Source organism: Dasypus novemcinctus, chromosome 27 (genome assembly GCF_030445035.2).
Source record: "Dasypus novemcinctus isolate mDasNov1 chromosome 27, mDasNov1.1.hap2, whole genome shotgun sequence".
In the NCBI taxonomy this organism is placed as follows: domain Eukaryota; kingdom Metazoa; phylum Chordata; class Mammalia; order Cingulata; family Dasypodidae; genus Dasypus; species Dasypus novemcinctus.
Window position 1 is genome coordinate 16612949 of NC_080699.1, and position 24058 is coordinate 16637006.

Genomic DNA, 24058 nt, shown 5'->3' on the forward strand with positions numbered 1-24058 from the left:
ATATGGAGGAATACTGGAATGACTGGGTAAACAGGTAGAATGAAAGAATGTGTTCACATTTATCACATGCCATAACATTAAGTCCAATTCCAGTTTAATCCTGGATCTGAATCAAATGTGGAAAGTGAGTCTGCTGTGGGCATAGTACTGGGAGTTCAGTTCAGGCTGGAATCCCAGGGACTACTTGAGATCACACCCAGAACAGATTCTCCTTTAATTCCAAAACTTTCCTGCTCCATTCAAGTTCTTCCATACTAGGTAACTAAGCCACTCAAGCATTCATTTAACTTTTGCTATATTATACACTGGGATAAGCCCCAGGATGGAAGAATGATGACTTCCCAGGCCTTAAGATACCCATATTCTAATAAGACATGCAGCTAAGAAAAAAATCACAATGTTGTTTTTTTATGGGGTATACTAGAGATAAACAAAAATGCTGTGGAAACACAGAGAAGGGGACAACAACCTTGAGGAACAAAGATTTCCTATAAGTGACATTTGAATTGGGACTTGAGGTGAGATCTTGAATGTCTATACCTTAAATCCCCAATTAACAACATAGATGTCTCAATGGGGACCAACCACCCTGAGGATGAGTTATGGCGATCTAAGTCTCACAGGTGGCCTTCTGAGGGCTCTACTGCTACTCTGATTTCAATATAAGACTATTCAGTAGGTGATCTTCCCCACAGTGAGGCAGAAATTTGAAAAAAAAAAAACCCAAAACATATTGGGGGTGACTATTTCACCCAAAGTTAAGTTGATTAATTAGGTTATTTTCCTTAAGCTAAACTAGAGAAGTCTCCCTTAGAAATGGAGCTATAGAGTTAGTCTTTATTCTAATTGTGGCTTACTATATCCACATGGGAAATGAGATTATTCTCATAAAAGAGAACATGAAAAATATCTACTTAAAAACTAAGCAATTTAAATTTATGAGCTCTGTGGATTTTAAATATATCAGACAGATTGTGATGGACTCTGAGTATAACTAGTGGTACTTAGAAAAACAGATCCAGGATCTATATGTTTATAATATTTACTGAAGAAGTATTAGTTCATTTTCCCCTAGTGGAAATCAGGCTAATAAGTGTTGAAGAGATGAAAATGAAGAGAGGCTTGTTCTTAAACTAAGAGGTTTGCCACCCTCTGATTTAGGTGAATAAAGTGCACATTTAATCGAAAACATAGAGCCAAAATCTCAGTTTTCTGTCAAACTTTGTACCAGAGCTTCCCTAAGGGATTTCCTTCAAAATTTTGATTTATGAAAGGAATGGGGTGGGGAACTGATGGGAAAGATGGTGACAGAAATGTAGACTTTAACAGAACATTAAATTTTGATACTGAATTGTTTGGTCATAGACATCAAGAGCAGTACTAGAGGTAGTGGGATGCTGACAGTGTGACAAAAAAATAACTACGTAAAATGGTCTCCATATTGTAAAATGAGTTAGTGCTAACACGTCCACCTAATATCATGGCAGACTGGTTGAGGTTTCAGCTCTACTGTTAAAGGCTTTGTGATCTTAGATACAAAGCCCGAGTCTGCTCATCGGTAAAATGGGATAATAATGTTTTAACCATACATGGTTGTTCTGATACTTAGAATAAATTATTTTTATAAATTGTTACATTCTATGTAGAGATTACTTGCTAACATTACGATGAGTGTCATCACCTAGGAGCTAATAATTGTTTTTAGAATTTCTAGACACTTTTTAGTTTTTCATTCTCTTTAGATACCTTTAGGCTTTTCTACCTCTCATTAAAACACTCTTATACGAGGATATAAGAGGCAAAGGAATAAAGACAAGTCAAACAAGATGGTTCTGTTACTTTTGGGAAGCTCTGGTATAAAGTTTGATAGAAAACTGAAACTAACTGGGATGTTTCTGATTAAATGTGCATTTCATCAGAGGGTAGCAAATTACAATTCTTGGGCCAAATCTTTTTTATAGCCTGTGAGCTAAGAATGGTTTTTACATTTTTTTAGTGTTTGAAAAAAATCAAAGAATTGTATTTAGTGACACAAAAATTACATGAAATTCAAATTTTAAACTGCACAATAAAGTTCTACTGGAATAAAGCCTCATAAATTCATTTATGTATTGGTCATGGCTGCTTTCACACTCAACGGCAGACTTGAGTAGTTGTAACAGAGACTATATGCAGTGCGTGCCCTTATTGCTTTGCACTACTGCTCACTGTATTACCAATGCCAGGGAAACAACTGTATCTTGACGATGTTTCAGGTGCCACATGCATCATGGTACTGCAACATTTTACCCGTCATGTCAAAACAAGAAAGGAAAATGGAATTCTAATGTTGACCTTTTAAGGCACAGTGAAGTGTGGACAATTTTGTTATTGAATTAGATGGCAAAGTATTGTGCTTATTGTGCAGTGATATTAGTTTTGCTAAAAGAATGCAATATATATCCAACATTACCAGAATAAGCATTCATCAAAATATTCCCAACTCACAGGAAAGCAATGAATCAGAAAACTTAGGATATTTAAAATGAAATATGTCCTCACTGCAGAATTTCCTCACAAAAATAAAAAATGAAAAGGAGGCTGCAACAAAAGTAGTTTACAAAAGAAAACCAAAACAAAAAAAGAGAAAGAAAAAAAAGTAGTTTGCAAGTGGCTCATGTGCTAGAAGCAAGGAAAGCCATTTACTTACAAGTGGTGAATTGACTGAATCTTATTTGCTACAGTAGCTAGAGAAATGAGTCAAAAGAAAATAAGTCTAAAACAATTTGCCTTTTGATGAGAATGGCTGCTTGAACAGTTGGGACTTTAGGAGCAATATCAACAATCAACTAAAAAATAAGGAAAGGGGAGTGGGGGATATATGGGGACCTCGTATTTTTTTAATGTAATATTAAAAAATAAATAAAGACCAAAAATAAATAAATAAAAATAAAAAATAAGGCAAATGCTTTCAAGTAACTTCCCCTGGTTCTTGATGAATCGATGGATGTTACCCATGCTGCTCAGTTATGGTTTATCTGAGAAGTTAATGCTAAATTTGAAGTCACTGAAAATTGGCATGACCTCCATTCCCACAGAAATTTACAACATATATTTTCTGAGCTCAAACTACAGTTTTAGCAGTGTTTGATGGACCTTAATCCAAGTGCAAAGTAAATTTCTACATTTAAAAATTCTCTTGACTGTGCAACTGAAGAGTTTTCACCTAACATCTAACCGGAAAGGATTAATCTGCAATGTAATGACATGCTTTTAAAGGCAACTATCAAGAGAAGACTCAAACAAGAATTCTATAAATGCCTCCCCAAAGAGGAATATACTCAATTAAAATTATATGCAGGTATAATGATATCAGTATTTGATAGTGCCTATCTAATCTATGTGAAATGGTATTTTAAAAGATTAAATATATAAAATATCATTACAAATAAGAATATTTGCAATCAGTTTTGATGAAAGGGAATATTAACTTTGAACCCCAATTAAGTGAAATGTTATTCCACAAAAGAATGCAATCCCTTCCATTTGTAGACCTGTGTTATACAAAATTGTACTCAATTATTATTATATTTTGAATTTCAACCATAAAATATTATAGAAATTGGTTTTCTTTCTTGATATATTAGACTTACATAAGATCTTTTATTTTGCTTCTTGGCCTGGACATTTTACTATCTGGTCCTTTACAGGAAAAGTCTGTTGACCCCTGATCTAAATCAGTGACTTCTAAAATGGGTACACATCAAAATCTCCTACGAGAGATTAAGAAAAAAATACAGAACTGGTTCATCTGTAAGTTTTTAGTTACACAGTATCTGATGCTCAGCTATGCTTTCACATCACTGATCTACTAGTCTTTCCATCTCTGGTCCTGTTTACCATGGATCACCTACAGCTGAAACCACCATTATCCATTATCCTTACTACCAATAGGAAGAAACTAAGCAGACGATGCTGTAGTAGTTTGAGGCTGCATGTTCCTCAGAAAATCATGTTCTTTTTTTTTTTGAAATCAAGATGAGCCACCTTTGTCTTTTTATTTATTTATTTTTATTTATTTTTTTATTGACTTTGTAATAATATTACATTGAAAATATATATGTGAGGTCCCATTCAACCCCACCCCCCCACCCCCCTCCCCCCCCAACAACACTCGTTCCCGTCATCATGACACATCCATTGGATTTGGTAAGTACATCTTTGGGCACCTCTGCACCTCATAGACAATGGTTCACATCATGGCCCATACTCTCCTCCATTCCATCCAGTGGGCCCTGTGAGGATTTACAATGTCCGGTGATTACCTCTGAAGCACCATCCAGGGCAGCTCCATGTCCCAAAGACGCCTCCACCTCTCATCTCTTCCTGCCTTTCCCCATACCCATCGTCCACCATGTCCACTTTTCCCAATCCAATGCCACCTCTTCTATGTGGACATTGGATTGGTTGTGTCCATTGCACCTCTATGTCAAGAGGAGGCTCAGATTCCACATGGATGCTGGATGCAATCCTCCCATTTTCAGTTGTAATCACTCTAGGCTCCATGGTGTGGTGGTTGTCCTTCTTCAACTCCATCTTAGCTGAGTGTGGTAAGTCCAATAGATCAGATTGTAGGTGCTGGAGTCTGTTGAGGCTCAGGACCTGGCTATCACATTGTCAGTCCAGAGATTCAAATCCCCTAAATATATCTTAAACCCCAACATTAACTGCACCTCCAGCACATTAGCATGAAAGTCTTATGAAGGGAGATCCCATCTGAGTCCAGAGAAAATCATGTTCTTAAAGCTGGTCTATTCCTGTGAGTGTGAACCTATTGTGGGTGGGACTTTTTGATTAGGTCACTTCAATTAAGAGCCTTTTGATTAGGTTACTTCAATTAAGATGTAGCCCAGGATATGTCTTAATCCTCTTATTGGAGTTCTTTATAAATAAGATGACTATGGGAGAAGGAAAGAGAGAGAAGACAGAGAGAAAGCCACAGAAGCAGAGAGAAAGCCATGGAAGCCAGAAGCTGAAAGCAAGAAACCTCAAAGAAAAGGGAGAGGCCAACAGATGCCGTCATACACCTTGCTGCTTGACAGAGGAGTCCAGGATTACGGCAGTTGGTCTTCAGGGAGAAAGAATCACCTGATGATACCTTGATTTGGACATTTTCACAACCTTGAAACTATAAGCTTGTAAACGAATAAATTCCCATTGCTAAAAGCTAATCCATTTCTGGTATACTGCTTTTGGCAGTCAAACAGGCTAAAATAGATGCCTACAATATAATTGAGGAAGTCATTGGAAAAGTTGGGGTAAAACCCTTAGGATTCCTGAGTCCTGATTACAGGTCAAATTAATTAAAGCAAAATTGACAAGGAATCCAGAGAAATAGTTTAAAAGATCATGGGTACAAAGGTATAAGAATAGGAGAGTATTATTTTCCTCAGTCTAGGTATAAAGGCAATGTTCCCTTTGTATCCTTAATGAGCAGTAACAATAAACCTATTCATTCATTCTCAACAAATATCTAGTAAGTACTTATTTATATATGCCAGGCATTGTCTCATATGCTGGGGATAAAGCAGTGAACAAACAGATCAAAATTCCTGCCTTCATGGAGCTCACATTTTAGTAGATGGAAAATCATTACATCTCCATAATGCCCCTTTAAAATGACCCAAAGATTCCAAGTAAACAGCCTGATAGTCCAAAAACTCAATTTCCTACTACAGGAGAGATGTTGACTGATACAGGTACAAGGTAAGTTTGGCACAGCTGGTATGGACAATATGAGGGGAGTCTGCCTGATGGTTTCAATAATATTTTATGAATTTTGAGGTCAGGTCATCAACTGAAAGTGACTGGGTTGGATGTACATGTGTGCAGGGATGGTTTCAAATAGTCATCTCAGGGAACAGGAAAAGTGACTTGGAGAAACAAAGTTAAGACTGCCCAGGCAGTATGGAGTGTCCACTTGAGGTTGGTGATTAGGAGTTTATAGTGATGCCAACCTGCCCTGCTGTTATATGGTCTCCTCTAGCAATATTCAGAGTTCATCTAGAAGCAGGATTTTACTAGAAGTCTAGGAAGGAAGGAAAGTGTGTCAAAGAAGCTGAGGTTATTGGTAAGAAAGGAACTACTATCATAACCATGGAATCTAAAATGGATTAGGGACGAAGTAAAGATAGGGGAGATTAATGGCTGAAGAAAGTGGTAGAGCTCAATAGGTCAGAAAGAGACCAAAGGAGTCTAGGCTTCCAGGGAGGCAAAACATAATGAGCAAAGGCTGGAGCAAGGGGAATGAGGGCAGTAACATTCTTTTTCCCTAATAAAATGTCAAAATCTTGATTCAATGGGGTGAGAAGGAAAGTAAATTTCACACTAGTGTTGCAGTTGTTTTAGAAACAACTGGATGTTTTAGTACAAAAATAAAATTCTAAATTAAACTATTTTAAATGCATTAGAGGAGGTTCTCTTTTAAAAGGATCCTGGTGTTGTATTAACAATTAAAGCAAGAAAAATTTCATGAGTATAGAGCTGATTTAATTTATGTTTCTTCTATGTTTGGATAGCTGTGTGAAAATTTTAGATCATTCTGCAATGCGACGAAAAAACTGTGAATGATTTCATTAATGATACGTCCGTTGGATCATATATAGATGAAGAATTTCAGGTGGTTAGGACGATGCCAATAATCTTTCCAGGACTTTCCCACTGGGTGGCTGCGAGATGGCCTCAGTGATACCATCCCTTTAAACACTCCTTAGTCCTGGGTTTGCTTGCTTGCAAAAAGCAATGTCACTGTTCATTAGAAAACCCACTTAGTTCAACCTGACAAAGGCACCTGCAGAAATAAAGCCTCAGTTTTCCACTATCCCACTCTCACTTTTTTGTGTCCATTTTCTTGTTTTGCACACAATTTAACTTTCAGACTGAGGGCTTAAAACTCAAACCTGTGTTATGTTAACTGGCAATCCTCCTACGTTAAACATCTCTTTTATAATTCTAGAGTTTTTATTTTGGGGTATATTCAAGACAGCTATGGACCTGGGAATTCAGATTAGATTAGGAGGCTAAGGAGAACCTTCTGAGGAAATCATCTTAGTCTTCACAAACCTATCAGTACCAGGATCCCAAGAGGCCACTGCAGTCTCCTGATACCCATCACTGCCAGCTTCCCTTTTATTATGTGACCATTTAGGAGAAACATACAGTGGAGAGGTTACAGTACAAAGAAGCACTGAAACACCTGCAGAATTGCCTGTTGTCTCTGGTTCTATAGTGGGCATAAGGTTAAAGGGGATCTACTGGCACATGGATCGACCAAAAATTTAAGTTCCAACACCTACTCTCCAGTTCATTGGACTCACCTAGGATAACTAGCAAGGAAATGATGAGGGACAACACCCATCCCAAGGAACAGAGAATGTCTGCAACTGCAAGCAAGATAGTTCCATCCATCTGCTCCATGGGATCTAAGCCTCCTCTCAATTTTAGGGGCAGAGTGGGCATCACCATTCCAGAATCCTCAAGACTGGGGACTAAACAATGGACTAAAGCAGACTTATTATTATTCTACTATAGACTTATATTATTCTAAGAATGGAAGAGCTCTTATTGTTATTTTTGGTGTAAAGGCAGTGGCCACCAGAGGTTCTGAGGGATGGGAGAGGTTAGATTAAGTGTAATATGGGGGCATTTTTGGGACATTGGCATTGTCCTGCATGACACTGCAGTGACAGATACAGGCCATTGTATATTTTGTCGTAACTTACAAAATTGTGCAGGACAGAGTGTAAACTATAATGTAAACTGTTGTCCACAGTTAGCAGCAATGCTTCAATATGGGTTCATCAGTTGTAACAAATGTACCACACTAATGATGAATGTTGATGTGGTATAGAAGGTATAGAAGGGGGTGGAAATGGGGCATATGGGAACCCCTTTATAATTTTTATGTAACATTTATATAAACTAAGGCTTCTTTAAAAAATAAAAAAAAAATTAATTAAAAAAAAGTTTTAAGAGGAAAGAATAGTGATGAAAGAAAGAGAGGACCTATTGCTGCTGGCTGCCGATTCCAAGTCAGTCACACCCATGGCTGATTTACAAAACCATCTTCCTCTCTAAAACTCCAACTTTCCTTTCAAAACATTTAGCGAAGTTGAAAGAAAAAAAACCTCATCTGGCTGATAGTTTGGGTCTCTGCCCTATGTACTAAGTTTGTTTTCAGGAATGAAAACTTTTGCTGGCAGCGGGCTCGACCAAGGAGGAGTAGCGACTCACCACTCAGTTGCTGGGCCACAGCCGGGCGGCAGGGCTTCAGGATGAACTGACACTGCATCTCCCGCGGCAGCTGCTCCATGAGGAAAGGTTCTTGGAAGCTGGAAGGGGTGGCGGAGTCCTTTGATCTCTGTGTCAAGAGTGCAGAGTCTCGAAGATGGCTCATTTTAATTCCATAGGGATATTCATGCCCTACAAAGAGAAAAGTTTAAATGGAGGCTTCAGGTTGACTGGTGATGGGTGTGACCAAACCTACCCTACTGTGAGCATGTGTGCTACTCGCTGGACTGCAATAAGCTCCTGAGATTTCAGGTGTAAAGAAGCCTTTTACTGGCTGAATGATCACCATGCACCCTCCTGAGACTTGGAGAGACCACTGCCTAAAGCAGGTGGTTCTAACAAAGTATTTTTAAGAGGAGGAAGGGGGAAAAAGAAAGAAAGAAGTAAAGAAAATCTTTTCAAAAATCTTGTTTGGAATGGACAGATCCATTTGTGAGTTGACTTTTCCTATGTTTGCATCTAAGAATATTTAAAGGTATTTTACTTTCTTCTTTGACACTAACTCGATTGGTAAATCTTCAGATAATCCTTAAACTCTCTCAGCCTTAAATCCACAATTTAAAATATATCTGCCCTACTTATCACAAAGTGTTATAAGGATTAAATAAGTAAACAACAGTGGTTAAAATTATTTAAATAACAGGGAAAAAAACCTGTACGTTTTACTATTATTATTATTCTCTAACACAAAATGTCTGAAAAGATATTTCATTACTTTTTATTATTTTTACAATTAAAAGCTATTCAAGAACACTGGGAAGTGGTTTGTTTGATTTTATGCTTCTTCCCAACTGCTCTCAGGTTGGTGTTTATAGGCAATAACTGAAGGAACACTGTAGAATGTCAGAAACATACAAACAAGATGAAAAAGGGTATTTATGTATTTACAAACTGGAAAAACCCTGGACATTGAGAACTGACTGCCACAAAAATTTTTTGCTCTTTCATGCTCTAAATAATTGTATCCTCTTAAAGTAATCCGTAAAGACCATTGTACTGTAGATTAAAATTTCTTAAAATACAAGGAGTAAGTTCCCTTTTCATATTCCTGATTTATCACTGAACATAACTCAGTGAATTTTCCCTTTTCTTCTCGCATAAGCATACAATGCCAATGTTCCATTATACTACAGCAATTTCCAATATTAAGACAAAAAAGGCTCTAATAAAATAAAACCAATTTACAGAAAAATCAGCAGTTAATCTGCAGTTGAGGAATGCAAGCCATATTAAAATATACAAGAAGAATTGTTGTTAAATAAAATCAAGGTTATTAGTGAGAGCTAGCAATGGGGCTTGAAGCCTGAAAGTTACTGTGTTTATAGTTTTAATTAAATTTGTACATTTTATTAAAACAATCATTTTTTTAAGTATTTATTTGATTTTAATAACTTTAATCTACTAACTTTTACAAAAATGTTAACATTAAAAAGTTTGGTGTTTTAAGATTACTCATATCATTTAAAACATCCTCCATTACACAGTAGTAACCTTACAGCTAAGTGGCTGTGAGCATATGATATGCTCTGCACAATATCTGACAGATAGTAAGCACTTTAAAACTGTTTGCAGAAATCACCATCATCATAATTGTTTTCATCATCTCAAGATATGATAAAGATACTGTCCCTTGTTTTAATTGCTCTATTGCTGTTAACCACACTGAATGTACTTACTGATCAAGAAATGTTTTTAAAGTAAATGATACAAATGCTTCAGGTATAACCTATTTACCAATAAGTCCTCAAGAACAAATGCTGGAAAATTTGGGTAGAATAATAATAATAAAGTAAGTTAGTGAAGCAGTAGTTGTTGGTAAGTGTGGAGACTTTCAGATGTCTAAATGGGTTAATCTAATTTTCTTTATGATGTCTAGGAGTTCTGGGAACAGTGCTCACTGATGAACTGAGGCATGACTGGATTACTCGCGGTTTTCCAGAGAGGTAGCACAGTAGGTAGGAAAGGGAATGGAAATTCAAGAACTGAATATGAAAACTAAATGTATGGAGAAAGAGGAATACTAATATTTATTGCTTTTCTACATTAAAAAAAAATGTAAAAAGATTGGGCAGAACAGCTGTTTGTAAGCAGAAAAGCAGAGGGGGAAATTTACATGTTTTTTCCCAACTATCCCATGACTGCTTGAATGAAGAGATATTATTTGTCTGGTACATAGTAAATACTTGATAGATATTTATTAAATGAAAAAAAATAAAGTTATAAGTTATAATTTTTAATAGTATTTAAGCTTAGGACCATATGACCAATTCTCAGAGACACTTAGAATATAATTAAAACACAATCCTATCTTAGATTTTCCCAGAAACTTACCAATGAGTGGGTATGGTGCTTCTTCTCTGCCAGAATTGACCCATAACTGGTAATCTCTCTCAGAGCCCTTGAAGATAAATGTCACAGTAAATTTTTCAAGTTTGGTACTTTCTTTGCTTTGCTGAATTGTTTTTAAAAAGTCCTCTAGGAGAGGATAAAGTAAAAAACGTTTTGAATGAAGATTGAACAGATATTAGTCAAGCCTCTTGGCAATATGTCATATGCTTGCCCTGATGCGCTAAAAATCATGGCTTTGCCATCTGTTATAATGGAGGGTCCCAGCCATGGTGACTATGACACCAGACACCCTACAACTCCACACACTATCAGTTCAACTCTCACACTACATCCCCTGTTAAAAAGATTTACAAATAGAAAGTACAATAGAATAAAAATTGTTTTTTTTTTAACACTTTAAAGTTAATAGATCACAAAGAACGATACATTAAAAAACATAAGAGGTTCCTATATAACCCACTCCCCACCCCCCCACCCCCATAATTTTTGTAATTTGCTTTTTTTAAAAGATACGCACATCTAAAAAACTGTTACATTAAAAATATAAGAGGTTCCTGTATACCCACCACATCCCCACCCCACTCCTCCCACACCAACAACCTCCCCCATTGTTGTGGCACACTCATCGCACTCGGTGAGCACATTTTGGAGCACTGCTGCACCACATGGATAACAGTTTACCCTGTAGTTCGCTCTCTCCCCCAGTACATTCAGTGGGTTATGGCAGGATATATAAAGTCCAGCATCTGACCCTGCAGTACAATTTAGGACAACTCAAAGTCCCAAAAAATGTCCCCACATCGCATTTCTTCTTCCCTCTTCCTGCCCTCAGCAACTGCTGTGGCCACTTTCTCCACCTCAGTGCTACAATTTCTTCTATTACTAGTCACAATATTTTTATAGTAGAATATCAGTATGTCCACCCTAATCCATATTTTATTTCTCAATTCTGTGGAACCTGGGATGGTGATGTCCACTCCACCTCTAGATCAAAAGGGGGCTTAGATTCCACACGGATGATGAATGCAATTCTTCTGCTTGCAGTTGTAGGCACTCTTGATTCCCTGGTGTGGTGGTTGACCATCTTCACCTCCCTGCTACCTGACCTGGGTAAGCCCAATGAACCAGAGAGTAGGAGTCGCCATTCTGCTGAGGTTCAGGGCCCAGCTGGCACATGGGCAGTCTAGAGATTCAAATCTCCTGAGTATGGACCATCCCTAGCACCAACCACAGGTTCAGATAAAGTGACAGAAGAGGCATGTGTAGAAAGGTCACACCTGAGTCTAGCTCCATCACATTCAGGAGCACAAATTCCAAAGTAGGGCCCTCTGACATGGTACAGAACTCCAAATCCATCTGCCATGACCATATACCCTGTGGGTCTCTGTAGCCTCCAGGAGAACCAGTACCTAGGGTTGTATCTACTTTGGCTGTCTCTGGGATCCTGCTGAGGTGTGCACAAGCGCAATCACTCTGATGACCTCTCGACTCTTTTTTGAAGACTCTTAGCCATATAAACTCATTTGTCTTTGCCATTTTCCCCTTTTATTCAAGGTCAAAAAGCAGTTTTTAACATATGATCCTACATGTAGGCTGAGATATTCTGCTGGTCTGAGTTGACCCTTTTATTCAAGGTTGCTTTCTAGTTATATCAGCAGCTAGTGATTGGTAGTAATTCCTCAGTGCCAGGGAGGCTCATCCCCGGGAGTCATGTCCCACACTGGGGGGAAGGTAATGCATTTACATGCTGAGTTTGGCTTAGAGAGTGGCCAAATTTGAGCAACATGGAGGCTCTCAGGAGATAACTCTTAGGTACCCTGCAGCTCTAAACCTAGTGCATATTTCAGGCACACAGGCTCGTAAACATAGTCATCAGCATCAAGGGCTCATTATTGGACCATCCTTCCTTGTTGGTCTTTGCCGTTGCACTTGGGGGATTATTGCTGTGCCACTGGGTAATGTAACAGAGCTCCCCTGGGTAGAAACTCAGCACTCCTTCAGTTGACATTTGTAACTGTAACTACCCAGCATATCATAGACTTCACCCATGTTGGCACCAATTCACACCTTCCTCCCCCACCCCCCGACTTCTTTTAAGCCTACTTCCAGTCTCTAGCTCTCTGATATATGCTTGGTTTGCTTGTTTCATATCAGAGAGGTCATGTAGTATTTGTCCTTCAATGCCTGCCTTGCTTCACTCAGCATAAGGTCCTCAAGATTCATCCATGTTATCACATGTTTGTACTGTATTCTTTCTTATAGCTGAGTAGTATTCCATTGTATGTATATACCACATTTTATTTATCCATTTCTCTGCTGATGGGCATTTGGGTTGATTCCAATTTTTGGCAATAGTGACTAATGCTGCTATGAACATTGGTGTGCATATATTGGTTTGTGTTCTTGTTTTCAGTTCTTCTGGGTATATACCCAGCAGTGGAATTGCTGGGTCATATGGCAAATCTATAGCTAGTTTTTTGAGAAACAGCCAAACTGTCCTCTAGAATGGCTGGATCCTTCTTCATTCCCACCAGCAGTGGATGAGCGTTTCCATTCCTCTACATCCTCTCCAACACTTGTAGTCTTCTGTTTTTTTGATAGCCACCAGTCTCATGGGAGTAAGATGGTATCTCATTGTAGTTTTGATTTGCATTTCCCTAATAGCTAGTGGTTTTGAGCATTTTTTCACTTGCTTTCAGCCATTTTTATTTCTTTGGAGAAGCATCTGTTCAAATTTCTTGCCCATTTTTTTTTTAAGATTTATTTATTTATTTATTTATTTCTCTCCCCTCCACCCCCCACCCCAGTTGTCTGTTCTCTGTGTCTATTTGCTGCGTCTTGTTTCTTTGTCCGCTTCTGTTGTTGTCAGCAGCACGGGAATCTGTGTCTCTTTTTGTTGCGTCATTTTGTGTCAGCTCTCCGTGTGGGTGGCACCATTCTTAGGCAGGCTGCCCTTTCTTTTCGCGCTGGGCAGCTCTCCTTACGGGGCGCACTCCTTGCACGTGGGGCTCCCCTATGCAGGGGACACCCCTGCATGGCACGGCACTCCTTGTGTGCATCAGCACTGCACATGGGCCAGCTCCACATGGGTCAAGGAGGCCCGGGGTTTGAACTGCGGACCTCCCATGTGGTAGATGGACACCCTAACCACTGGGCCAAGTCTGCTTCCCCCTTGCCCATTTTTTAAAATGGTTGTTTGTCTTTTTATTTTTGAGATATAAGAGTTCTTTATATAAGCAAGATATTAGTCTCCTATCAGATATATGGTTACCAAATAATTTCCTCCATTCGGTAGGCTGACTTTTCACTTTCTTGACAAACTCCATTGAGGTGCAAAAGGCTTTAATTTTGAGGAAGTCCCATTTATCTATTTGTTCTTTTGCTGCTCGACCTTTTGGTGTGAAGTTCATGAAGTCATTTCCTATTACAAGGTCCTGTAGATGCTTCCCTACATTGTTTTCCAAGGTCTTTATGGTCTTGGTTCTTATATTTAGGTCTTTTATCCCATCCTGAGTTGATTTTTGTATAAGGTGTGGGATGGTAACCTCTTTCATTCTTTTGCACATGGATATCCAGTTCTCTAGGCACCGTTTGTTGAAGAAGCCATTCTCTCCCAGTTGAGAGGGTCTGGTGGCCTTGTTGAATATCATACGACTGTATACATAAGGATCTGTATCAGAACTTCCAATTCGGTTCCATTGGTCAGTGTGTCTATCCTTGTGCCAATACCATGCCGTTTTCACTGCTGTAGCTTTGTAGTATGTTTTGAAGTCAGGTAGTGTGATTCCTCCAATTTCATTTTTCTTTTTCAATATGTCTTTGGTTATTAGGGGCCTCTTTCCTTTCCAAATAAATTTCAGTTTTTCCTAGTTCCTTAAAAAATGCTGTGTTGATTTTTATTGGGATTGCTTTGAATCTGTAGATCAGTTTTGGTAGGATAGACATCTTAATATTATTTAGTCTTCCTATCCATGAACAGGGAAGATTCTTCCATTTATTTAGGTCTTCTTTGATTTCCTTGAACAGTGTTATATAGTTTTCTGTATATAAGTCTTTTACATCTTTGGTTAAATTTATTCCTAGGTATTTTATTTTTTAATTTACTGTTGTAAATGGTATTTGTCTCTTGATTTCCTCCTCAGATTGCTCATTATTGGTGTAGAGAAATGCTATGGATTTTTCCCTTGCGCATTGATCTTATAACCTGTGACTTTACTGAACTCATTTATAAGTTCTAGAAGCTTTGTTGTAGACTTCTCAGGGCTTTCTATGTATGGGATCATGTCATCTGCAAATAGTGAAATTTTGACTTCTTCCTTTCCAATTTGCATGCCTTTTATGTCTGGTTCTTGCCTCAGTGCTCGAGCAAGTAATTCTAACACAATGTTAACTAGAAGGGGTATTGTGGGCATCCCTGTCTTGTTCCTGATCTTAGAGGGAAAGATGTTAGGATTTCACCATTGTAAATGACATTAGCTGTGGGTTTTTCATATACACCCTTTATCATGTTCAGAAACTTTCCTTCTATTCCTATCTTTTGCAGTGTTTTTATCAAGAAAGGGTGCTGTAATTTGTCAAATGCTTTTTCTCCATCTATAGATATGATCTGTTTATATTGTGTATAACATAAATTGATTTTATGTTGAACCATCCTTGCATACCAGGAATGAAACCCACTTAGACATGGTGTATAATTTGTTTAATGTGTTGTCGAATATGATTAGCAAGTATTTTGTTGAGGATTTTTGCTTTTAAGTTCATTAGAGAGATTGGTCTGTAATTTTCTTTTCTTGTGGTGTCTTTGTTTGGCCTTGGTATTAGGGTAATGTTGGCATCATAAAATGATTTAGACAATGTTCCATCTATTTCGATTTTTTGGAAGAGTTTAAGCAAGACTGGTGTTAGTTCTTTCCAGAATGTTTGGTAGAATTCACTTGTGAAGCCATCCCGCCCAGGGCTCTTCTTAGTTGGGAGGTTTTTAATGACTGATTCTATCTCTTTACTTGTGATTGGTTTGTTGAGATCATCAATTTCTTCTTTCATCAATGTAGGCTGCTTATGTATTTCTAGGAATTTGTCCATTTCCTAAATTGTTGTTCTTGTTGGAATATAGTTTTTCAAAGTATCCTCTTATGATAGGTCTTATTTCAGTGGGGTCAGTGGTGATATCCCCTTTCTCATGTCTTATTTTGTGTATTTGTATCTTTTCTCTTTTTTCTTTGTTAGTCTAGCTAAGGGTTTGTCAATTTTATTGATCTTCTCAAAGAACCAGCTTTTATTTTTTCCAGTGCTTTCTTATTTTCTATTTCATTTAGTTCTGCTCTTATGTTTGTTATTTCTTTCTTTCTTCTTTCTTTGGGGTCATTTTTTTTTTTTTTTTTTACTAATTCTTCCAATTGTGCAGTTAGTTCTTCAATTTTAGCTCTTCTTTTTTGATGTATGAATTTATGGCTATGAATTTCCCTCTCTGTACAGCTTTTGCAGCATACCATAAATTTTGCTATGTTATTTGCATTAGGTTCAAGGTAGTTATTGATTTCTGTTGAGATTTCCTACTTGATCCACTGTTCTTCTAAGATTGTGTTGTTTAATTTCCATATCTTGGTGCCAAATCATTCCATTGTGGTCAGAGAAATTATTTTGTATGATTTCAATCTTTCTGAATTCATTGAGACTTTCTTTGTGGCCTACCATGTGGTCTATCTTGGAGAATGATCCATGTGCACTTGAGAAGAATGTATATCCTGCTGTATTTGAGTGTAATGCTCTGTATATGTCTATTATGTCCAGATCCTCTAATATACTGTTCAAAGTCTTTGTTTCTTTATTGATTCTCTTTTGAGATGTTCTGTCCAAAGGTGACAGTGGTGTGTTAAAGTCCCTCACTATAATTGTAGAGGCATCTATTCCTTCCCTTAGTTTCTCCAGTGTTTGCCTCACGTATTTGGAGGTGCTCTTGTAAGGGGCATAAATGTTTATGATTGTTCTTTCTTCTTGAAAGATTATCCTATTCACTAATATGTAGAGTTCATCTTTGTCTCTCACAATAGTTTTGCATTTAAAGTCTATTTTGTCCAATATTAATATAGCTACTCCTGCCCTTTTTTGGTTATTGTTTGCCTGTAAGATTGTTTTCCAACCATTCACTTTCAATCTCCTTGAATCACTGGGTCTAAGATGTGTTTCTGGTAGACAGCATATAGATGGGTCATATTTCCTTATCTAATCTTCCAATCTGTGTCTCTTAACAGGTGAGTTTAATCCATTGACATTCCGGGTTATTACTTTTAAGGAATTACATATATTAGCCATATTTTCTTTGGATTTGTGTTTGTCATATGTTGTTTGATTTTTTTTCTCTTTTTGTCATTTTAGTTGTTCTTACACTCTCCTCCAAATCTGTCTCTCCTGTTTTTCTCTTTCCTCCTGCAGAACTCCCTTTAATATTCCTTGAAGGGCAGGTTTCTTGTTGGCATACTCTTAGTTTCTGTTTATCTATGAATATTTCGACCTCTCCATCATTTTTGAATGCTAGCTTTGCTAGACAGAGTATTCTTGGTCGGAAATTCTTTTCTTTTAGTATCTTAACTATGTCATACCACTGCCTTCTTGCCTCCACCGTTTCAGATGAGAAATCAGCACTTAATCTTGTGGAGCCTCCCTTGTATGTGATGGTTCTCTTTTCTCTTGCTGCTTTTAGTATTTTCTCTTTGTCTTGTGTATTGGATAATTTGACAAGTATATGTCTTGGGGTAGGCCTGTTGGGATTTATGCTCTTTGGGGTGCTTTCTGCTTCCTGGACATGTACATGCATCTCCCTCAATAGGTCTGAGAAGTTTTCAGTCATTATTTCCTCCAATGCCCCTTCTGTCCCCTTTCCCTTCTCTTCTCCCTCTGGGGTGCCTATAATGCATATGTTTGTGCATTGTGCTTTGTCATTCAGGTCCCTAAGTCCCTGCTGGATTTTTTCTATCTTTTTACCAATCAATTCTACTATCTGATTTCAGATGTACTGTCTTCCACATGACTATTCTTTCTGCTGCCTCTTCAAATCTGCTGTTATTTGCTGAGAGTGTTATTTTTTTATTTCTTGGATTGTGCTGTTGATCCCCATCATATCCATCCCATCATTATCTTTTTGAGTATGATTACAATTTCTTCTGTATGCTCTCCAAGTGTTTTCTTAATATGCTTAATCTCTTCCTTCACTTCATTAAATTGGTCCATGATACACATTTTGAGAGCTTTAATTAGTTGTTTGATGTTCCACTCCTCTTCCTGGTTTTTAGTTTGTCTACTGGATTGGGCCATGTTTTCCTGATTTTTGGTATGGTCTGTAGTTTTTTGTTGCTGTCTGGTTATCATTTTATCTTGTTGGGTTTATGCAGCTGATTAGCTTCTTCATCTCGGGGTTCAATTAGTTGTTTTTGTGTGCATGTTAAGTATTCTCTTTGTCTCTTGGTTCTTATTCTATTTCCTTTTTGTTGGCTAAGTTCCCTTGAGCAAGCATTAATTTTGCTGCAGTCTCTCCAGATCGAAAGCCAGACACCTCCTGCTTTGTAGGTTCCTGAAACAGCCTGCTCCTGCAGGATTCCATCACTACTCTGCCGGCCCTGGTGTCCATGTGGGTCTTTGGCAGAGAGCTGGGCAGAAACTTTTCATTCAGCTGGCAGCAACTTGGTGAGCCCTGCATTTAGCACAGCCACTCCTGGGATGGCAAGGGGACTGCAGGGTGGAGGTTCCTCCTCTAGCGGCCTGTCTCACAGTAAACAGTAGAGTCCCCTTGCTGCCCCTGAGGACAGGCACCTCCTTTCTTTTAATATAGTGTCTAAAATCACAATAATAATCCCTTAGAACGGGTATAACCTAAATAGCCTTCATTCTCAATTAATTTGAATTAGAATTTTTCTTTTTTGATCTGAGATCGATTACTTTACCCAAAGGTAAAGCATAAATTAAAAAAGGAATTTTTTTGTCATTAAGTAATCTCCCTTCCTACCCCTAAAATCACTCATTCTCTTCTAAGATACAATCATATAGGTTAGAGGTCAATGCAGAGGTGCTTGCGTTACCCAGTGCATATAAATTTATTATTATATTTATACTTTCTTTGCCAAAATATTCATTTATTTCAATAAATTATACAATACCCAAGAAACAGTAGTTTACAAAAGAATGGTTACTGTATTTTAATTGTTTTTTAAAAATGAGTCACAGCTATATTTGGCTTAAGATTTTAAAGTCCCATAGTATGTTCTAAATATAATTTACGGTATTATTATTTTTGTACACCATTGCTGCTTTCCAAGCTCTGACGCTTCCAGATGCTCACTCTCTCTAAGAATAGACAAAATTCAGTGCAGATTTTCTCTGACCAAACATTTGATATGGTTCTCAAACTGAACGGTGAGAATTGTTTGTTGCCAACAATTTCCATGGCTAGCAACTAAGGGGAACTATACAGTGGAAGTTAATGGCAATGGCTGTATGTATGAACAGGTAAATTAGAATTTAATTATAGTTTAAATATATTATTAAATTTCATGAACAAAGTAATCAGATTTCTTATCCCAAAATCTTGGTTGACTTGAGTTACTATATCATTACGTACAAGGAAAATCTAAATAAATTTAACACTATAGTATATCTTAAACACATCATATCACATCAGTTACGGTGTTTTCATGTTTACAGAGAATCTCACTTAATGAATAGCATTATGCAAGTACTTCCCTTAGTTTTTATCCTTCTGAAAGTCACTCCATTATAGTATAGAAGTACTCATTTGTGTGATGTTTATATATAGGTAGGGAGGAGATGAGGAGGTTTTCCAGTTCTGTTTCCCCTGCCTCACCTTTAAACATTCCAACCTTCTCAACTAATAAAATGTCACAAATGCACCCTTGCCCTATAAAACATAAAGAAGCAGAAGCTAAAAGCAAAGTAGGGATGAGTGTGGTATGTGAAACTCTTCAAATCCATGATCTAATTCAAAGCTTGTCTTTCAATTTCCCAAATCATAAAGAGTACCAGCCATCCTGCAGCTAGGGACTATGGTTTCACGTGTTATTTATGTAATAATCCTACTACAAAACAAATCCTTCAGAATTCATTATTCTGAGACTGATTGAGTCTTGGGATAATAATATAATAGGTCAGGAAGGGGAGGAACAAGGGAAGGAGAGAAGGAGAGGACAGTCAATTAGAGAGAGTAGGAAGGTGAAACTTTATTAAGAATCTTACACCCTTCCAAATATTTGTATATGTATATAGCATATACAATAAAATATACTGTCACTCTGAAATTACTGTCCAATCTCATTACACTTTTCAGTTCTATTCCATTTTAAAATGAGAGTAGAAAAGCACTCATATTAGGTTAATAGTAAAGCTTTATTGTCCTTATTTTCTACGTTTCATGGAACAAAATATGACCTTGGTATCTCTAATATCAGCACTCTCATGATAGAAGGAATAACAACTATATGAATGAATCAAAAATATCAAAGTCATTCTTTGCCATAATTATCACAATTTTTCTGTGCTGCCTCGGCATCCACCTTACTTGGGCCAAGCCACTGGCCTCAACATTGACCTTCGAACAGCTTTCCAGTCCTATGGGATTAAACTTCCCCCAGACGCAAACCCGAATTTGCGGCCACCACCCAAACCACCCACACATCTCACCCCAAGCCCAGAGCTGCTCCCATATGATAAGCTAACCTCCCAAGAGTCCCCCCCCCCCCCCCCCCCGGTATCTATGGGTAACAGGTCTTGATTTCCCATTGTGTCACAAATGACCTCTACCTGGAATCAAATTTAATATCCAACATAACTAATTTGAAATAGTTTCTGGTTAAGAACATCTAGTAGAATAACTTACAGTTATCCCTAGCATTGGTAGTGACATGTTGATAACGTCATTCGCTGTATCTGAATTCATTACTGTTAGAGTTTTAGACTGCAAAAAAGAAACGAGAAAAACAGCTATAAATAAGGAATTTAGAACAGGTAAACAAATAATTATTGTCAAATGATTATCCAAAGAAAATCCTGATTTCAAGTGTTGACAGAGTAAAGCATATAGCAAGTAGAATACAAACCTTCATTATAATTTACTTTCATTTCCTTATATAATATGCTTTTTTAAACAAATCAATTTTATGGATAAATATTAAGGCATAAATCCATAGGAAATGTAAAATCGGTTGTATTCAATATAGTCACAAAATTGTACATTCAAACTCCAATCATTTTTAGACATTTTCATTATACCAGTAATAATAGTAATATTAAAAAAGCAAAAGTCACCAATCAACCAAACAAAACTCATCACTTCTCAATCTCTCTCTGATTCCTCTGCCATACATTGCTATTCTGCTTCTTTCTCTATAGTATACTGGTATATATATTTTGTAAGAACACTCTTATATATACAGTATCACCCAAATTCATAGAGGTTTCACTATGTTATACAGTCCTATATTATATTTTTTTAGCTTTCCTTCCAGTAATATATATGTCCTTAGGCTTTGCCTTTTAACCACTGTCATATCCATATAATAACTTCGCCAATCACAAATACCATGATGTTTCCATTCATTTCCAAAGATTTACAAACAATCTTCTAACCAATTCTCCATAGATTAACCATCAACTTTCCATTCTCTATCCTCATTCTATTTTCTGGTCAAGTATATTCTAATTATTAATTTCATGAATTGACATAATATATTTAGTTCATAATAGTGCAATCCTACAGTATTTGTCCTTTTGTGTCTTACTTGCTTGATTCAACATGTCCTCCAGGTTCATTCATGTTGTCATATGCTTCATGACTTCATTTCTTCTTACCAATGCATACTATTTCATCATGTGTATACAACACAATTTGTTCATCCATTCATCAGCTGATGGACACCTGGGTTCCTGTACCATTCTACATTCCCACCAACAGTGAATAAGGGTTCCTATCTTTTCACATCCTCTCCAACATTCACAGTATTCTAGCTTTTTAGTAGAGGCCAGTCTACTGGTGTGAAATGATATCTCACTGTGGTTTTGATTTGTGATTCCCTAATCACTAGTGATATGAACAATTTTTTTTCATGTGCTTCTTTGCCATTTGTATTTCTTCTTTGGGCAAATGTCTTTTCAAGTTTTTTGCCCATTTTTTAATCGGGTAGTTTGCCTTTTTATTGTTGAATTGTGTGATCTCTTTATATAGCATGGATCTTTTACTAAAGATTTATTTATTTCTCCCCGCCCCCCCCACCCTGGTTGTGTGTTTTCTGTGTCTATTTGCTGCATCTTCCTCTCTGTCCGCTTCCATTGCTGTCAGCGGCATGGGAATCTGTGTTTCTTTTTGTTGCATCATCTTGTTGTGTCAGCTCTCCGTGTGTGCGGTACCATTCTTGGGCAGGCTGCACTTTCTTTTGCACTGGGCGGCTCTCCTTATGGGGGGCGCGCTCCTTGCGTGTGGGGCTCCCCTACACGGGGGACACCACTACGTGGCACGGAACTCCTTGCCTGCATCAGCATTGCGCATGGGCCAGCTGCACATGGGTCAAGGAGGCCCGGGGTTTGAACCACGAACCTCCCATGTGGTAGACGGACGCCCTAACTACTGGGCCAAGTCCACTTCCCTATAGCACGGATTTTAAACCCTTATTGGATATGTGACTGCCAAATGTTTTCTCCCATTGTGTGCATTGCCTTTTCACTCTTTTGACAAAGTCCTTTGAGGTGCAAACATGTTTAATTTTGAGGAGGTTCCATTTATTTATTTTTTTCTTTTGTTGCTCGTACTTTGGGTTTACAGTTTAAGAAACTACCACCTACTGCAAGAGCTTGAAGATGTTTTCCTACATTTTCTTCTAGGGGTTTTATGATTGTTGTTTTTATATTTAAGTCTTTGATCCAGTTTGAGTTAATTTTTGTATAAACTATGAGACAGGGGTCTTCTTTCCTTCTTTTGGATATGGCTATCCAGTTCTTCCAGCACTATTTGTTGAATAGACTATTCTGGCCCAGCTGGGTAGGCTTCACAGCCTTGTCAAAAACCACTTGACCATAGACAAGAGAATCTATTTCTGAGTTTTTGATTTGGTTCCATTGGTCAATCTATCTGTCTTTAAGTCAGTACCATGCTTTTTTTACCACTGTAACTAAGCAATATACTTTAAAGTCTGAAGTAAGAGTCCTTTAACTTTGTTCCTCCTTTTTAAAAGACATTTGTGGCTTATAATACGCCTTTTAAAAAAACTATTTCCCTTAAAATAATGTATGGCTCACAAAATACAAGAGCTTAAAGCAAGAAAGACAAAAATGCAATATACTTCTAAGAGAGTATAGTGACCGAAAAAAAAAAAAATCAGTGAGGCTGGTCCTCTGCAACATTTCCATAAGTGCATTTCATTAATATAAGTGGGTAATAAAAAAGGGAGAGAGCTGGATCACTTCTGATTTCTTCCCAAGTACCATTTTCCCAGAATGGGTTTTATTACTTGCAGGGCATAATGCCAGTTTAGATAAAATCAGAATAATAACTTGTTTAAAGACAATCAAAGTTTAGAATTTTTAAAAATCACTATTTATTGAGCACTTTGTATCAGGCATTATGGCTACTAAGAGTTTCATTGTTGATATGATACATATGATATTACTAGATTAATCAGCAATTAAGCCTGTGTCACTGATAGACAGCATTTAAATGACACAAATAAGTAGCATAAATGGAAACAAAATGATATAAAAACAAAAATGACATAACAGTAGAACTAGGTGAAATCCATGGATCACTTAGCAATCACTTGCCCTCCCATTATAGCATATTTTCTCTATGAACAAATTACTTGATATGATAGACTGCCTGTTAAAGTGGTCTGCTAATTAGATTTTTATTTTTAAAAATAATTTTAAATGCATTGATTTCAAATTGTGCAAAAGTGTCTCAGAATCCAACAGGAAGGGCTTATGGCTCAACCCAGGGTCTTCTGCCAGAGTGGCATAGGTACTTTACAAACTGAACTTCAACTTGAGATATAACTTTAAGAGCGGCTTCTCCTCATTTTGTTTTAAACCTGAAAATCACTCAATTCAATGAAAAAAAAAAAAACTCCTGTATGTAGTCTTTTGTAAAGTGAAGATTTCATCTTCATGATAAAACTAATAAATCACTCCCTGGTGTATATGGTTTCTAAGATAATGTTTCCTCTTAACAAAAGGCACATATGCTCAAAACATTAATTACAGGATGTATATTTCTCCTGGCATATAAAACAAATGAATTTCAGTGGATACAGCTCTTTACCTAATAAACAAATAACAAAAACAAACAAAACTGAAAATGGGATTATTCTGATCCATATTAGCTGAATTC

General features: G+C 37.3%; 1 protein-coding gene across 3 annotated transcripts in view; it reads right to left on the bottom strand.

Moving 5' to 3' along the window:
- The window catches only part of ARHGAP20 (Rho GTPase activating protein 20), a 150687-nt gene that overhangs the window by 18350 nt on the left and 108279 nt on the right, over window positions 1-24058 (bottom strand). For all 3 annotated transcript variants that reach the window (XM_071212324.1, XM_071212323.1, XM_058289364.1), the window contains exons 7-9: window positions 20561-20638; window positions 10660-10726; window positions 8272-8460 (exon numbers count right to left, since the gene is read on the bottom strand). In XM_071212324.1, coding sequence (XP_071068425.1) covers window positions 8272-8460; window positions 10660-10726; window positions 20561-20638 — 334 coding nt within the window. The remainder of the gene's footprint in view (window positions 1-8271; window positions 8461-10659; window positions 10727-20560; window positions 20639-24058) is intronic.